The 18,448-nt window shown below is 34.8% G+C and overlaps 1 protein-coding gene across 7 annotated transcripts in view; it reads left to right on the top strand.

The window, feature by feature from the left end:
- SGO2 (shugoshin 2) overlaps positions 1–18,448 on the top strand; it is a 68,406-nt gene that overhangs the window by 32,201 nt on the left and 17,757 nt on the right. For all 7 annotated transcript variants that reach the window (XM_060622869.3, XM_060622867.3, XM_060622862.3 and 4 more), the window contains 2 exons: positions 528–605; positions 8,361–8,446. In XM_060622869.3, coding sequence (XP_060478852.3) covers positions 528–605; positions 8,361–8,446 — 164 coding nt within the window. The remainder of the gene's footprint in view (positions 1–527; positions 606–8,360; positions 8,447–18,448) is intronic.

Here is an 18,448-nt window from a genome sequence, read left to right as displayed (position 1 = left end):
ATGAAAAGAGGGGAGTTCCCAGAGTGTTTGTATTCTCTTTAATCCCAGCATTTCACTGGCTACACACCAAATAGAATGAAGATTGTAGTCGTTGTTTTCCCTTCCAATTTCCAACTCTGTCCACGGACAGGTCAGTAAGAGCCAATGGTTAGCTAGGCTGCAATTTATAGATCTAACACCAAAATGAGCAGAAGTTAATTTAAAATGGAAAAATTGATCTACTATTCATGAGTGTTCAATTCCTTGATAAACTATGTTAACTTGCTGTAGGATGTATTATTACTGTGAGAAGAAAGAGAAATGTTCGTAGGAAAATTTATTATTGAGAACTCAGAAGCATTCAAGGGGTGTGTGTGTGTGTGTGTGTGTGTGTGTGTGTGTGTGTTTGAACTATAGCATGTAGTACCTTTTTATTTCAGTGTGATCTCAGTTATTTTCTAAGTCTTCTCAACTGATGACATCCATACATGTATGGTATAATAAACTCCAAATCTTAATTGATTAAAAGTGTCTTTATTTTAACACAGAATAAGAAACTTATAGAAATAGAAGCACTCATGAACAATAACTTGATAACTGCAATTGAAATGAGCACTCTTTCTGAGGTAAGTAGAGTTTATATGTAAGTAGTGTAATTTTTTAAGCATTACTAAGGATAATTAAGATTAAGTAGCATTAAACTAACTTAAACTTTGTGCAAAGAAATGATAACACCAATTTTAACTGGCTAACAGCACATTATCATATGGCATAATTGGTTTATTGAAATTTTTACATAAAAATTAGGTTTTGATTAGAAGTAACACGGGATTAGACAGCTCAGTGGAACATAATGGCCCCTGAACAACTAAAACACAGCTAAAAAAGACATTGATAGAAAAGTAGTATTTCAAATTAGAAAAGGATTTGTGTTATTAAAAAAAAAAGATGGGTACAATTGAACAACTATTTTGGGGGAAAAAATAGAGGCAGATCCTACTATATACCATTCTCTAAAATAAATTCTAGATGGATTTAAATGTAAAAAAAGAAATCATATAAAATAAGAAATACAAATATATTCATTTTAAATAGGAGAGGCCTTTCTATACCTAGAAACAAAGCAAGTAAAAGGCATAAAGGAAACTATTGGTGGATTTTCTCAAAGAACATTCTTAGAAGGCTAAAAATCATAAAAATAAAAAGCCAATGGCAGACTGGGAAAATTAAACATATAGCAGATAAAGCATTAATATCGATAGTTAAATACCTCTTGTAATCTATCACGAAAATATAATCAGTAGTAAAATTAGGAAGGGAGGAAAGCCAAATATTAGTGAAGTTAACTCAATTATCTAAATAGGAAACATAATTGTTGTAAAGTAGTATCTAATGAGAAGGCAAAATATACATAATAAATAAACTGAAGAAAGGTTAGTGAAGTCCCAATTGTAGGTAAATTTCTTGATAGTAATGGAGTTTAGTGCTTTATAGGGCAGCTTTTAAATGGAATTGCCGGGGCGCCTGGGTGGCTCAGTCGGTTGAGTGTCTGACTTCGGCTCAGGTCACGATCTCGCAGCTCTGTGGGTTCGGGCCCCACATTGGGCTCTGTGCTGATGGCTTGGAGCCTGCTTCGGATTCTGTGTCTCCCTCTCTCTCTGTCCCTAACCCACTTGCATTCTGTCTCTGTCTCTCTCAAAAATAAATAAACGTTAAAATTAAATAAATAAAATAAATGGAATTGCCTATATTTAGCTCCCAGCTCTGTTAACTTCCTGGTCCTGTGACTTTGGCATTTAATTCTGAATCTTAGTTGTCCTCTTGTGCCTAGTGTGGCTAATGGTAGTACATCTATGAAGAATTAGTGTGAGAGTTAAATGTGGCTAGCATGTGTCCTCACAATAGGAAGAATGCAATAAATGTTAGCTGTCATTACTTTTTTATTATTGTGTGTGCATCTTCCTGTGTTTTCTAATTTTCTGCAAATCTCTCCTTTTAAAAACTTATTTTTAGTCATTTATAAGGCTTTTAAATACATAGTCTTTCTGGTAAGAAAATAGGAACTCTTTCAACTTTTGTGATCAGTGGTTAGCTCCTTTGTCAGAAGCTTTATAAAAGCTAGCCAAAGAATGTGTACTTTTATCTCCTAACTTCATCCACATTTGGATACAGAAAAGATTTGCGTACATGTCCCAGTGAAATAATGTTCACAGGAGATGTAGCTCTTAGCATTATAAATTTGATACCTAGTACAACCAGTGAACAGAGGAATACCTTATACATTTAGTATCCTCTAAGGAGAAGAGATGCTTGCTTTTCACTGGGTGGGTGGGTGGGTAGGCAGAGTCAGGGAGGGGGCTCTGTTTTGCTGATCAGCTTGCAGGGCTGAATCAAGTTGCCTTGAATAAATTACTAAGATCAGAATCAGATATAGCAGTGGGGAGTCTAAAGTTAGTACAGGAATTGACTTAGAGAGTAAGGGAAAGAAGCTAATTAATTAGCAAGATCTGGAGGAACTTTGGAGAACAGATAGCCCTAAAAGCATTGCTCAACTACTTGTGAATTATGTGATACAAAGCTCCTTCCTTCCACTAGTTCTTTAAAAAATATTTAGTAAAGTCAACTTTATTCCCGATGCTTTTTGTGTGGCTCTCTTTGGAGAACTCAAGGCTGAGATCAGCATCTGGATTTAGAAGAAGGTAAAAACAGTAAATGGAGGAGCTGGATGATGAAGGGACAGCATATAACTTTGGGATCTACTTTCTTAGACTTGCTATTTAACAGACTAACTTTTGCATATCAAGTTTTGAGTTTTGTAGTTCCTTTTTATTTGGGGAAGAGAATGATGGGGACTATAGATGTTCTAATATCAGAACAATATAATGAAGTATATAGAATGAAATCTCATATAAGCTTCTGTTCTGCTTTCAGCCACTTTATTCTTCCTCCTTTCATCTCCCCACACTACCTACATGTAACTGCTTTGTTTCTTTATATTAAAACAAAACATATAAATATTTTCTTAATTTTCTTTCTTACACAAAAGATAATATACTATCCCTAATGCCTTGTCCTATGCCTTACTTTTTTTTAATGTGACCTGTCTTGAAGATCTTGCCATATGATTACAAGAAATGCTTCCTCATTCTTTTCCAGTGCTATTTAGGATAGATCCAGAGTGGACCTCTAATCTATTTAACACTATCCAACACTATGTTGGATACTTGGGTTGTCTTTTGCTTGGCTTCACATTAGTGTAGAATGCCCTTTCCTCTTGCATTATTAATTTTTTCCCTCTCTCCTGGATTATTCCTATCAGGAAGCAAAAATGTTATCTCCCGTCTTTAAAAAATAAAACAAAACAAAATGAAACCTCTTACTCCAAATAACTCCCCACCCCCAGCTACTTTCTCATTTTTCTCCTTTATAGCAAAACTCTGAGAGAATTGTTCACACTGTCTCCAGTTTCTCTTGAACCCACAACAATTGGAGTTTCATCACCACTCCACTAAAAGTGCTTTTCTGGAAATTGACCTCCATGTTACCAAAACCTCTTGATAGTTCTTGGTCCTTACGTTGACCTTCATGTGACTTTTACAACACTATATTCTCCTATGTTTCTTCCTACCTTTCTGATTATTCATTTTTAGTCTGTTTGCTGTTTCCTCTTTATTTTCCTGACTGCTAAATTTTGGGTGCCCCAGAACTCAGTTCTTGGACTTCTTTCTTCTATCTACATTTGTTCCCTAAATGATTCATCCATTCTCATGGATCTGATTATTGTTAAATGCTGATGACTCCCAAATTTGCATCTGCAGCCTCCCCATCTCCTCTGAACTCCAGACAATACCTAGTCCACTACTTATTTCGCATTTCTATTTGGATGTCTAAGAGGTATCTTAAATTTTGCACTTGCCACCAAACCAGTTCCTTTTGGGGGTCTTCATTTCAGGTAACTGCAATTCTGTTTTCCTGTTTTTTCCTCACATCCTGTACCTGATCCCTTAGCAAATGGTTTTAGTGCTGCTTAAAGCTCAGTCCAGAGTCTTAACCACTTCTCACAACCCTCACTTTCACCACCCATCCAAGCCCCCATTTTCTCTTACCCAAGTTCTTGGAGTGGCATCCCAACGTGGGCTTCTTGCTTCTGCCTTGCCTCTATATTCTCTTCCCAGCGTAGCAGCCAGATTAATACTGTTAAAACAGAAGTCTCTGCTGAAAGCTCTCCAGTGGCTTCCCATGTGATCTATTGCCTATTATTGTCTGAATACTGAAACTTGTGTTCTTTCTCTCACCTCATTGACTACTCTCCTCCTTCCGCTCTTTAACATCTTCAATCTGCAGGCCTCCTCCCACTCTTCAAACACAGGCAAGCTGCCACCTCTGGGCCCTTGGTCTTGTTCTTCTTTCATATGGCCTACTCCCTACTTCCTGCAAATCTTGACTCAAGAGTGACTTCAGTCAAGCCTTCCCTGGCAACCTTATATAAATTTGAATCCTTCCCCATCCCTGCCCCTACATTTTATACTCTGCTTCTCTGCTTTAATTTTTCTCTTTAGAACTTAACACTATATGACATAATTTTACTCATTAATTTTATTACTCATCTTACCAGAACATAAGATTCTTGAGTATAGAATTTCTGTCTATATAACAACAATGTCTAGAACATAATAGAAAGCAATAAATTTTAATAAAATGTTGGATAGTGTTTCCTCATTGAGAATGATCCTGTTTTTGTGGCTCTGGGTGGCTCAGTCAGTTAAGCTGCTGACACTTAATTTCAGCTCAGGTCACGATCTCTTGGTTTTTGGGATTGAGCCCATGACAGGCTCTGTGCTGACAGCACATGGATCCTCTCTCTCCCTCTCTCTCTGCCCTTCCCCCAATCATGCTGTCTCTCTCAAAATAAATAAACATTTAAAAAAATTAAAAAGTAAAATATATTTTTTTTAAAAACGATCCCTTTTTTTAAGGGTAATGTACATATTTATCTTATATGTTATTTAGCTTTTTATTTTAAGTTTATTTATTTTGAGAGAGAGTGCATGCATGCAAGCAGAGAAGAGAGAGAGAGAGAGAGAGGGAGAGAGGGAGAGACGGAGAGAGAGAATACCAAGCAGGCTCTGTGCTGTCCGTGTGGAGCCTGAGGCAGCTCTCGATTTCACGAACTGTTGAGATCATGACCTGAGCTGAAATCAGGAGTCGGTTGCTTAATTGACTGAGCCATCCTGGTGCCCCCATTTAGCTTTTTAAATAAAAAAATGATAAACAATGTAAAATACTTTTTTTAGCATCTATGATGATAATCATATGGTCTCTCTTTTTAGGTGTATTATGATAATTTATTTTAGTAGCTTTCCTAATTTTGTAATTCTAGAATAAATTTCAGAAATGATTTATTATTCTTACAATGTGCTGCTAAATTCTTTTTGCCAGTGCTTTGTTTAGGAATTTTTTTTATTGTTAATTCACAAGTGAGATTTTCTTTTTATACAGTCTTCAGGCATTGATAAAAATATATATGAACTGGAATTTGGATGTTTTCCTTTTCCTATGATCTGGAAAGATGGTACAGTATTAGAATTATTTTTTCTTTAAATGCTTCATAGAATTCTGTGGAACCATCTAGACCTGGGTCTTTCTTGGTAGGAATGGTCACACTTTGTTAACTTTATTTCTTCTATGGATATTAGTTTGCTTGGGAAAATTTCTTTCTTTTGTGGTTGGTTTTATTCAGTTATATTTCCTTAGAATTATTATCTCAGACATGTTTTCAAATTGATTTGCACAGAGTTGACCAAAGTAGTCTGTTATTTTTTAATTTTGTCTGTGTTATATTTTCCCAGTTGACTAATTTTGTGTATTTTGGGCTTTTCCTTTTTTTTTTTTCCCCTACTAGTTTAGGTGCTTGTGGTTTTTTTCATTTATTTATTTATTTTTTTCTTTTTTAAAATAGTAATCTTTGGGGTTTAATTTTCAACCTTTAATTTTATTTTGTTGTTTCAAACTTACTAATTTTTGCTTTTATCTTGAGTAGTAAGTCCTTTCTTCCCCTTTCCTGTGGTTTATTTTATTGTTACTTCTTTACCTGAGTCAGATGCTTATTTTTTTTTTTTTTCATTCTTTAATAACTGTAGGAAGGTGCCATTTTTTCACAGTGCTCTGAAGATTTTTATCTTTAGTTTTGAGAAATATGACTATGATGTATCCTTGCATGGATTTCTTAAAGTTGTAGCATTTTGAGGATTCACTCGGCTTAAATATGTGGTTTGATTACTTTTGCCAAGTTTGGGACATTTTCAGCCGTTCTCTCTCTCAAACTTTTTCACGTCTGCCGTCTTTATCTCCTTTTGGGACTTCAGTGACATGAGTGTTATATCTTTTGTTATAGTCCCATAAATCCCTGAACCTCTTAATTATTTTCAGTTGCTTCTCTCTTGCTCACATTGGATGCTTTCTGTTGCTTTCTGTTCAAGTTCGCAGATTTTTCCCCCTCTGTTTTTGAGTCCATTGAGTTTTTAACTTATTTTATTTTGGTTATTGTATTTTTGTTTCTTTTTTATATCTTCTTTTTATTTGCTGAGATTTTCTGTTTCTTTGCAAGATTTTCTATTTTTTTCATTTGTTTTAAGCATGTTTGTCATTGTTTATTGAAACATTTTTATGATGGTTGCTTTAAAATCCTTGTTAGGTAATTCCAGCATCTTAATGTTGGTGCTGTATTATTATCTTGTTGTTGCTGTCTGTTGATTGTCTTTTCATTTTCAAATTTATAATTTTCAAATTTAGGCCTTTTCCTAATTCTTGGTGCAATGAGTTATTTTATATTAAATTATCTTGGGAGGTGCCTAGATGGCTCAGTCGGGTAAGCATCTGACTCTTGGTTTTGGCTCAGGTCATGGTCTCACGGGATCATGGGTTCCAGCTCTTTATCAGGCTCCACGCTGACAGTGTAGGACCTGCTTAGGATTCTCTCTCTCTCCTTCTCTGCCCCTCCTCTGCTCATACTCTCTCAAGAAAAAAAAAAACATCTTGGCCTTTTGGGTATTGTATTAAGAAACTCCAGATCTTATTTAAACATTCTGTTTTGACAGGCACCATTTGATAGTATCATAATGCCAGTGATAAAGGGATGTGCCACCTACTGCCAAGTTGGAGGGGTCAAAGTTTAGGTTCCCCACTCAGTTTCTGTTGTCACCCTGGTGGAGAGGGTGTCTCCTCACTGATGGATGGAGCTAGGACTTCAGGCTAACACCACCCTGGCTGGGACAGAGTAGGGTGCCTCATGACTTCATGGCCTCCACTGACAGCAGGATTGGGGGAATCATAAAGGGGGAGGTTGTTATTATTGAAGAGTGGTGAAAAGAATGGTTCTACTAGACCTCTTCTATCCCCACCCTAGAGTAGAGGAAAAGGGCTCCTTGTTATTAGCAAGTAAGAATGGAAGTCCAGAGTCCCCATGTGTTCTCCACTGACATTGCTGGTACAGGGGGTATCCTCATTACCCCTGGGATGTCCCACCTCTCTTCTTGGCCTTTTCTGACAGTACAGTTTGGAGGACAGTTGCCTTGTGATAGCCTGGTGAGTATGGAAGTCTAGGCTCCTCATTTGGCTTTTGTACCTTTTTCAAAAATTAATTGACCAAATATGTGTGGGTCTATTTCTGGACTCTTATATTTCACTGATCTTTTTGTCTGTCTTTATGCTAATACTATACTATGTCAATTATAACCCTCCAACTGCTTCTTTTTCAAAGTTGTTTTAGCTATTCCGGGTTCTTTGCATTTCCATGTGAATATCAAAGTTAGTTTGTTGATTTGGTTATACCCTTGTTTCTATTACAGGTTAGCACCATAATAAAACATAGTTGTGTGTTGCTTAATTTTATGATCTTTATTAAATAAATAAAACATGTTCAAAAAATGTCTGAGAAAATTTAGAAAATACTATAGATAAGCAAAAATTTAAAAGATATATTAAAATCACCCAGACTTTAAATGTAAAAGACCATTAAGAAATATGGATTATAAAGTGCAATCATATGTTACACAATGCATATGTGGCATGAGCATATTGCATATTTATGTCAAGATATTATATAGGTATACACAGGTATATTTATTCATATGCACAGAAGACAATTTATTTGGGAGTTTATGTACCAAAATCGTAGTAATGATTATCTTTGGATGGCATGATAAAGGATGAACTATGTTTAATCTTATCACATTATTCTCATTCAGCTATCAAAGGCTAATGCAAGAATTGTTCTATTGCTATTGGTATACTTGTATAATTTGGTGCTTCAATAACAAACATTTAATGAGATTAGAAATTTTTTTCCTTTTCCTTTTCTTTATTCTTTATTTCAAAAATAGTTTCACCAGAGTCCCTTTCTACTGCCAAGTAGCAAGAAGAAACGGACTAGTAAACAGTACAAGTTGATGCGACTTCCATTTGCAAGGTAATTGCTTCAAACTTGGTTAAATACTTGCACACCTCTACCTAGATAAAACTTTGAACAGTTTTTATTTGGGTCTTCTTCCTTGAAACATAGAAAAACATTTAAAAATAAGTAATGAAATACTTGTTAACATTGTACCAGTGAAAGAAATTGGAAGCATAATCTAATAGAGTTCAGTTTTAAACTTTGAAATAATATTCAGCTTTCCCATAGACTGTAGAGAAGAAAGAGCCAAAGGTGAACCTTTAGTTACATGGGTTTGAATTATACTGGTTCAGAGTGTTTAGATTTTTTTTTTTAATTTTTTTTAATGTTTATCATTTTTTAACGTATTTATCATTGAGAGACAGAGAGAGACAGAGCATGAGCATGGGAGGGGCAGAGAGAGGAGAAGACACAAGGTCAGAAGCAGACTCCAGGCTCTGAGCTGTCAGCACAGAGCCTGACACGGGGCTCAAACTCACAAACCGGGAGATCATGACCTGAGCTAAAGTCGGACGTTTAACCAACAGAGCCACCCAGGCACCCCCAGAGTGTTTAGATTTTTTATGTAGCACATTGTGTTTGTGTATGTTGTACAATATTTTGAGTTTCATCAACCTGTAGTTGCCTAGTAAGGTAGGAATGAGATGATCTGTAGTTTCTTGGTACAGGTTTTATCTCCAGGGCTCCAAGGAAGCTTACCCATAAATTCAGTAACTATGTGCATCTGTAGTATCTGCTACTCGTTAGTTCTTTTCTTTCTTTTTCCTTAAGTCCCCACTGGCCTCGTTTTATGCTGGGTAAATCTGGTAACTATTTCTATCTTTATTATCTTGAATACTGCTCTAAGCTTTAAAATTAACTTTCATCATTGCTATTTCCTAACCAAAATTTACCACTTCTTGATTAATTTGATTATGAATCATAGTAAACAGCTTATTTCAAACCTGTCATTTTAAAGACAATTTCTGAAGTCCAGAGAGATAAAATGACTTAATGAATTGATGGCATTGATTAAAATTCTCTTGTCTGTTAGAGACAGAATTCTTTGTTATGTCATTTACAGGTTTAATGCTTTTATTTAAATGCACAAGTAAATGCACTTACATATTGAAATGCTATCTGTAACATAGTAAAAAATAGTAAAAAATTCTGTATCTACTGTGTCACTCTCTATTCTTTATGTTTATTTTTTGAGGGTGGGGGAGGGGCAATGGAAGGGAAGAGAGAGAGAGAGAGAGAGAGAGAGAGAGAATATGAATCCCAAGCAGGCTTCACACTGATAGCAGAGGAGCCCAACATGGGGCTCAAACTCATGAACCACAAGATCATGACCTGGACTAAAATCAGGAGTCGGTCCCATAACCAGCTGAGCCACTCAGGCACCCCTAATTGCTGTAGTTTTAAAATAGATACATTTTGGGGCGCCTGGGTGGCTCAGTCGGTTAAGCGTCCGACTTCGGCTCAGGTCATGATCTCGCGGTCCGTGAGTTCGAGCCCCGTGTCGGGCTCTGGGCTGATGGCTCAGAGCCTGGAGCCTGCTTCCGATTCTGTGTCTCCCTCTCTCTCTGCCCCTTCCCCGTTCATGCTCTGTCTCTCTCTGTCTCAAAAATAAATAAACGTTAAAAAAAAAAATAGATACATTTTACTGTCCTGTAGTTCCTTTACTTAGTTTTTTGTTTTTTAAGAATATCTTGGCTGTCATTATGCACACATTTTCCAATTAAGTGTCCTCTTGCGCTATAAAAAATTTCATTTTTTAGTAGAAATTGGAGTATAATATAGATATTAGAAATATTAGAAAAGTTGTAAAATCTTAGAGCCGTGGTGAATTTTCATAAGTAAACACTGTTGTATAATTAGTATCCAGACCAAGAAACAGAACATAGCCAGTACTTCAGACGCCTGCTCTGTGATCCTTTCTAGTCACTACTCACCACCCACCCAAGTATGAACATTATCCTGACTTCTAACATCACAGATTGAACAATTTTGGCTCATTTGAAACTTCTTATAGTGAAATCATAAAACATGTATTTTTATCTCTGGCTTATTTTGTTGAGCATTATGTTTGTGAGATTCATCTGTATTGTTGTATGTACTTGTAGATCAGGCATTCTCACTGCTGTGTAATGTTGGATGATTATCCCATCATTTATTCATCCTTAAGATGATGAGCATTTACTTTGTTTTTGTTTTGGCCTGTTTGTTACAAACAGCGCTGTCATATATAAGCCTTTTGATGGATGCACATACAGATTTCTGTTGGGTATACACCTAGGAGTAGAATTACTGGGTTTTACATATATTTGGCTTTAGGAGAACCTGCCAAACAGTTTTCTAAAGGGGTTATACCAATTTACATTCCTAATAATGTATAAGAATTCCTGTTCTGTATCTCCATCAACACTTGTTACCGTCTTTTTCAGTTTAGCCATACTGAGCCATAATAATTAATCATTCATTTCCTTGATAAACAATGAAGTTAAGCACCTGTTTATATGTTTATTTTCTGTTAGATTGTCTTTTTCTTTCTTTCTTTCTTTCTTTCTTTCTTTCTTTCTTTCTTTCTTTCTTTTTTAAGATTTGCAGTTTCTATACATTGTGTGTAAATTACAAATATCTTTTACTCTGGCTTGCCTTGTCATTCTCTTAATGGTGTCTTTAGATGAACAGAAGTTATTTATAAGAATCTGCTTTATATGTCTCTGTTTTGCCCCTCATGGTTACTACTTTCTGTGGCCTTTCAAGAAAATCGTTACCAATTGGAAGGTCATGAGACATTCCCTTATGTTTTCTTTTAAAAGCTTAATTATAATGGGAAGAAAATAAACAAATAAGTAAATAGCAAGCTTTATTAACTTCCCTTTAATTTTTCTTTTTAAATTTTTTGAGAGAGAGCAGACACAAGGGAGCAAGGGCAAAGAGAGAAGGAGAGAGAGAGAATCCTTCAAGGAGCAGAGAGAGAAAAAGAGAAAGAAGCAGACCTCGCACTCACCCGAGGCAGGGCTTCAGCTCACCCAATGCGGGACTCGAACTCACGATCTGTGAGATCATGACCTGAGCTTAATGAAATTAGATGCTTAACCAACTGAGCCACCCAGGCGCCCTTCCTTTCATGTTTAGATCTTCAGTCTACTTAGAATTTTGGGTATGATGTGAGGGAAGGGTCATTTTTTTCATGTGTAAATCCTGTTGACCTTGTATCATTTAATGAAAAGACCACCCTTTCCCCACTTCACTGCAGTATTATCTGTATCATAAGTCAGATGACTGGATGTGTATGGGCCCGTTTCTGAACTCAATATTCTATTATATGAGTTTTGTCAATATCACATCATCTTAATTACTAGCTTTGTAATAAGTCTTGATGTTTGATAGTGTCAGTATCCATTTTCTTTATTTAGGTTTTTGTTCTTGAACATTATCTTAGCTCTTTTGACCCCTTTGCATTTCCAAGTGAATTTTAGAATCAGCTTATCAGTTTATACACACACACGCTCTCTCTTTCAGTTTTGGAATTTTGATTGGGATTATATAGAATATAGTTCAGTTTGGGGAAAATTGACATTTTATAAAATTGAATGTTCCATCAATGAACATGGTATATCATTGTTTATTTAGATATTATGTATATTCTCTCATAGTTTTATACTTTTTTGAGTAGTTATTGCATGTCTTAGATTTTTTCCTACTTACCTGATCTTTAGTGCTATTCTGAATGTTATTGGTTTTATTTATTTATTTATAAATGTTTATTTGTTTTTGGGAAAGAGAGTGTGAACAGGGGAAGGGCAGAGGTAGGGGGGACAGAGGATCCGAAGTGGGCTCTACCCTGATAGCAGTGAGCCTGATGCAGGGCTCACACTCACAAACTGTGAGATCATGATCTGAACCAAAGTTGGGTGGTCAACCAACTGAGCCACCCAGGCACCCCTGAATGTTCTTGTTTTTAACTTTAATATTCTTCTTGATGCTAGTATATAGAAGTACAATTAATTTTTGAATATCAACCTTGTTTCCAGTGACCTTGCTATTAATTTTAATAGTTTATCTGTAGGTTTTTTTTTCCATTTTCTATGAATATAACTTTATTATATATTATATATATTGTAATAGGGACAGTTTCCCCTTCTCTGCTTTAGTTTGTACACCTTTAATTTTTTTCTTATCTTATCGTAGTGACTACTTTTTGTTCATTAATGAATAAAAGTAATAATAATGGAGATTCTTACTGTGTTCCCATTATTTAATATGTTTGCTTTTGGGTTTTTGTAGGTTCTCCTTAACAGAATAAATAGTTCCTTTGTGCTCCTGGTTTTCATGAATGGCTTTTTAATTTTATCAAATGCTTTTTATGTCACTACCAAGAATATGTTATTTTTTTCTTTTTTTTCTATTAATGTAATGATTTTTAATATTTTTTCTATTAATGTAATGAATTTTAAGCATTGATATTTGAATGTTAAATCATGATTACAATTGTGGAATGAACTGCTCCTGATGATACATCCTTTTGATATGTCAGTAAATTTTACTTGGTAACTTTTTAAAGGATTTTTCCTCATACATTAATAATAAAGATAATTTATAATATTTCTTTATTGTAATAACTTGAGGTCCTAGTATTCATACTATGCTGGTCACAGTAAATGAGCTGATAAGTACATTTATTTTTTATTTTCTAAAAGTATTTGTGTAAATTTTTTTTCTTTAAATGTTTATGAGAAGTTATCTGGGCCTTTCATAGATAAAGGAATATTCAGGTTTTCTATTTTTTCTTGTGTCGGGTTTGTGTTTTCCAAAGTTTGTCCCTTTAATCTAAAATATCAAATTATTGGCGTATAGTTGTTGATAACAGCTCTAGTTACATGTTTAATGTTTGTAGGATATGTACTGATGTTCTCCTTTTCTTTAATATTGACTTTTCTCAATTTTTTTCTTGATTTGTTTTGCTTTAGGGATTTATCAGTTTTATTCACCTTTACAAAATGAATTGTCTTTTGGGCTATGTTGATGTTTCTTTTTAGTATATTTGTTTCCTGTTGAATTTAGTCTGCTCCTTATCATGTCTTGCCTTTCTGTTTTGCTTCTTTTCAAATTAAAACTGTGATTATTACTATTCTTAGTTATTTCTTGAGCTAGTTTACATTATTAATTTTCAGACTTTCTTTTAAAAAATATGCATTTAAGGTTGTTTTTCTGTAAGTATAGCTTTAGCTGCACTGCACAGTTTTTGATATGCCATATCCTTATTATCACTCAATTCACAATATTTTTTTTTTCTGTTCTGATATATACTTTTATCCATGGGTCATTAATAAGCATACCAAATTTCCAATCAGCTGGATGTTTTTTCAAATTACTTTTTATTGTTGATTTCTAGCCAGTTTCCATTGTAGTTACAGAACATAGATAAATGATTTTAGTCTTTTGAAATTTATTAAGACTTGCATTAAGACACAACTTGGTCTAATTTGGTAAATATTTTGGGTGCACATAAAAAGAATGTATTTTGTGGTTGTTGGATGCAGTATTTTTTATATGTCAGTTTTATCAAGTTTACTGATTATATTGTTCAGAAATTCCATGTCTTTCTTGCTTCTGTTACCTATTCTATCAGCTACTGAGAGAAGTGCATTAAAGTCTACATCTATGATTATGAATTCATCTGTTTCTCCTTTTAGCTTAGTCAGTTTTTGCTTTATGTACTTTAAAGCTGTTAGTAGATGCATGTAAGTTTAGAATTGATTTGTTTTCCTGATGACTTGTTTTGTCAATATGAATTATTTCCAGAAATGACTCTTGCTTTAAAATCTACTTGTCTCAGAGACACCTGAGTGACTTGGTTAAGCATCCAACTTCGGCTCAGGTCATGATCTCTTGGTTCAAGGGTTTAAGCCCCACATTGGGCTCTGTGCTGACAGCTCAGAGTCTGGAGCCTGATTCAGATTCTTCCTCTCTTTCTGCCCCTTCTCCACTCACACTCTGTCTCTCTCTCTCACTCAAAAATAAATAAACATTTTTTTTTTAAGTGTACTTAGCCGATAGAACATTTCTCTGTACAGTAGAACTTTGGATTGCAAGTAACTTGTTCTGTGAGTGTTCCTCAAGATGAACAAACATTTCCAATAAATTTTAACTTATAAATAAGTGATGTCTTGCAATATGAGTAGTATGTGACACCAAATGTCACATAATCACAACTGAACCAATGGCTCTTGAAATTTGCTTTGATATTCAAGTGCTTTGGATTATACAAGCATGTTTCTGGAACAGATTATGCTCTCAAACCAAAGTTTTACTGTATATCTTTTTCTATAACTTTACTTTCAAATTCTGTTATATTTAAAATGCATATAATTACAGGGCGCCTGGGTGGCACAGTCGGTTGAGCGTCCGACTTCAGCTCAGGTCATGATCTCACAGTTTGTGAGTTTGAGCCCTGCATCAGGCTCTGTGTTGACAGCTCAGAGCCTGGAGCCTACTTCGGATTCTGTGTCTCCCTCTCTACCCCTCCCCTGCTCATACTCTGTCTCTCTCTCTCAAAAATGAATAAACTTAAAAAAAAAAATGCATATAATTTCATTTTTTTAAAAAATGAATTCAGTTTAACATCTCTTTTAATTAGAATGTTTAATATGTTTACATTTAATATAATTGCTGATATAATTGGATTTATATCTGTCATCTAGTTATTTTATTTTTTAATTTTTTAAACATTTATTTTTGAGAGACAGAGAATGAGCATGGGAGGAGCAGAGAGAGGGGGAGACACAGTACCTGAAGCAGGCTCCAGTCTCTGAGCTGTCAGCACAGAGCCCAATGTGGGGCTTGAACTCACGAGTAGTGAGATCATGACCTGAGCCGAAGTCAGATGCTTAACCGACTGAGCCACCCAGGCACCCCTATTTTATTTTTTTTAAGTTTGTTTATTTCTTTTGAGAGAGACCAAGAGAGTGTGAGTGGGGCAGGAGCAGAGAGAGAATCCCAAGCAGGCTCTGTGCTGTCAGTGCAAAGCCAGACGTGGGGCTGGATCCCACAAACCGTGAGATTACGATCTGAGCTAAAATCAAGAGTTGGACACTTAACCCACTGAGCCACCCAGGCAGCCCTAGTTATTTTCTACTTGAGCAACCTGTTTTATGTTCCCTTTTCTCTCCTTTCTTGATTTCTTTTGAAATAAAATATTTTTTCTTATTTACATTTGTTAACTATTAATTTGTTATCATCTACTCTTCCTTTATGATTACTCTAGTGATAGCAGCATTCATCCTTAGATTGTTTTAACTCTCTAATACAAATTATTACTTTACCACTTTCTCAATAATGTTAGCACGTTAGAATGCTTAAGCTCCACATTTCTGTGTCCTACCTTTATGTAAATCTTATGTATTTTCATTTTCTATATATTTTAATCCCACAAATTGCTACTTTCATTTTTTTGTGTAGTTAAGATTCATTTAAATGATCTACATATTTAACTGTTCAATTTTTTCATATTGCTTCCTGCATTTTTTTAATTGCCCACTCACAACTTTTTCCTCCAGCTTTACTGAGATAAAATTTACAAATAAGCTTCTTTCATTTTGATATTTCCTTTTAAGATAATATTCCTTCTGCTAAAAGAAATTCTTTATTCTTTCTTTTAATGCAGTTCCTGGCAGTGCATTCATTCTGCTTTTGTTTTTCTGGAAACTTTTTATTTCATCTTCATTTTTGAAGAGTATGTTTGCAATTTAAAAATATTAGGTTGGGAATCATTTTTAGTGATTTAAAGATGTTATTTTATTATCTGTGGCTTCTGGCTTTTCTTTTGAAAAGGTAGCACCTTTTTTGCAAGTTGAAGAAAGACATTCCTTTTTTTTTCTTTCTGAATTAACAGGGCTATTTTTTAAATTTATTTTTAATTTAAATCCAAGTTGGTTAATATATAGTGTAATAATGATTTCAGAAATAGAATTTAGTGATTCATCACTTACATATAACACCCACTGCTCATCCCAACAAGTGTCTTCCTTAAAGCCCCTCACCCATTTAGCTCGTCCCCTAACCCAACACCCGCCAGTAACCCTCAGTTTGTTCTCTGTATTTAAGAGTCTCTTATGGTTTGTCTCCCTCTCTTTTTATACTATTTTTCTTCCCTTCCCTTATGTTCATCTGTTTTGTATTTAAAATTCCACATATAAGTGAAATCATATGATACTTGTCTCTCTCTGACTGGCTTATTTTGCTTAGCATAATACATTCTAGTTCCATCTATGTTGTTGCAAATGGCAAGATTTCATTTTTTGAACCCCAAGTAATATTCCATTGTATATAAATATCACATCTTCTTTATCCATTCATCCGTAATGGACATTTGGGCTCTTTCCATACTTTGGTTGTTGTCAATAGTGCTGCTATAAACATTGGGATGCATGTGCCCCTCCAAATCAACACTCCTGTATCCTTTGGATAAATACCTAGTAGTGCAATTGCTGGGCCATAGGGTCTATTTTTAATTTTTTGAGGAAGCTCCATGCTGTTTTCCAGAGTGGCTGCACCAGTTTGCATTCCCACCAGCAGTGTTGTTGCCCAAGTTGTTAATTTTAGCCATTCCGACAGGTATGAGATGGTATCTCATTGTGGTTTTGATTTGTATTTCCCTGATGATGAATGATGTTAAGCATTTTTTCATGTGTCTATTAGCCGTCTGGATGGAAAGACATTCCTTTTTATTCTGGTTTGTTCATTGTTTTTATAATGAATTTGTATTTTGTCAAAAAAAATTTTTTTCTGTCTGGAGAGAATCATGACTTTTCTCCTTTATATCTGGTTTCATCAATGTTTTTTCTCAGTTTTTCTTCCATTTCATATTTCATTGGTGTCTGCTCTTTATTATTTCCTTTATTTTACTTTTTAAAAATTGAGATATATTTTTCCTTTCTGTTAATGTGGTGACTTCAGTTTATTTGTGTTAAACCAAATTTTTATGTCACAAATTCCACTTGGTCATGGTGTATTATTCTTCCTATATATTGATGGATATGATTTGCTAACATTTTCTTTAATTTTTTTATCTGTATTTATAAGGGATATTGGTCTATAAACTTCTTACTGTAATTTTGATGGGTTTTGATAAGAGTTGTCCTGGCTTTGTAAAATGAAGAAATATTCCCTCTTCATTTTTTGAGTTTGTAAAACTGGTATCTCTCCATTACGTGTTTGAAAGAATTAATAAGATAGGTAATTTGGATGTGAGTTTTTAATTTATTAATTTGATTTCTTAAATAAATATGGAGCTTTTCAGATTTTCTAGTTCTTTTTCAGTCAATTTAGAAAATGTTTGTCTTTCCAGAAAATCATCCATTTTATCTAGGCAGTCAAGTTTTTTGTTATAAAGTTGTTTATAAAATGCCCTTATTATACTTTTTTTAAAATGTTTTTAATGTTTATTCATTTTGAGAGACAGAGCGTGAGTGGGGGAGGGGCAGAGAGAGAGGGAGACACAGAATCTGAAGCAGGCTCCAGGCTCTGAGCTGTCAGCACAGAGCCTGACACGGGGCTCGAATTCACAAACCACGACATCGAGACCTGAGCCGAAGTCAGGTGCTTAACCAACTGAGCCACCCAGGCGCCCTGCCCTTATTAAACTTTTAATTGTCTGTGACGTCTGTAGTGAGGTTCTTTCTCTCATCCCCGATATTGGTAATTTGTATCTCTTTTTTTTTTTTTTTTTTTTTTTTTTAATTTATCAAGCTAGCTATAGTGTTGTCAGTTTTATTGATCCCTTAAAGACCCAGCTTCTGGTTTTTTAAATATTTCTTTTTAGTTTTTCTTCCATTTCATACTTCACTGGTGTCTGCCCCTTTATTTATTTATTTATTTATTTATTTATTTATTTAAATGTATATTTATTTTTGGAGAGACAGAATCTGAGTGGGGGAGGGGCAGAGAGAGAGAGGGAGACACAGAATCCAAAGCAGGCTCCAGTCTCTGAGCTGTCAGCACAGAGCCCCAATGCAGGGCTCCAACTCA

The sequence above is a fragment of the Panthera onca genome, chromosome C1, assembly GCF_046562875.1.
Source record: "Panthera onca isolate mPanOnc1 chromosome C1, mPanOnc1 haplotype 2, whole genome shotgun sequence".
NCBI classification, from domain to species: Eukaryota; Metazoa; Chordata; class Mammalia; order Carnivora; family Felidae; genus Panthera; species Panthera onca.
The sequence above is the reverse complement of the archived record's forward strand: the minus strand, read 5'-3'. Positions and strand labels throughout refer to the sequence as shown.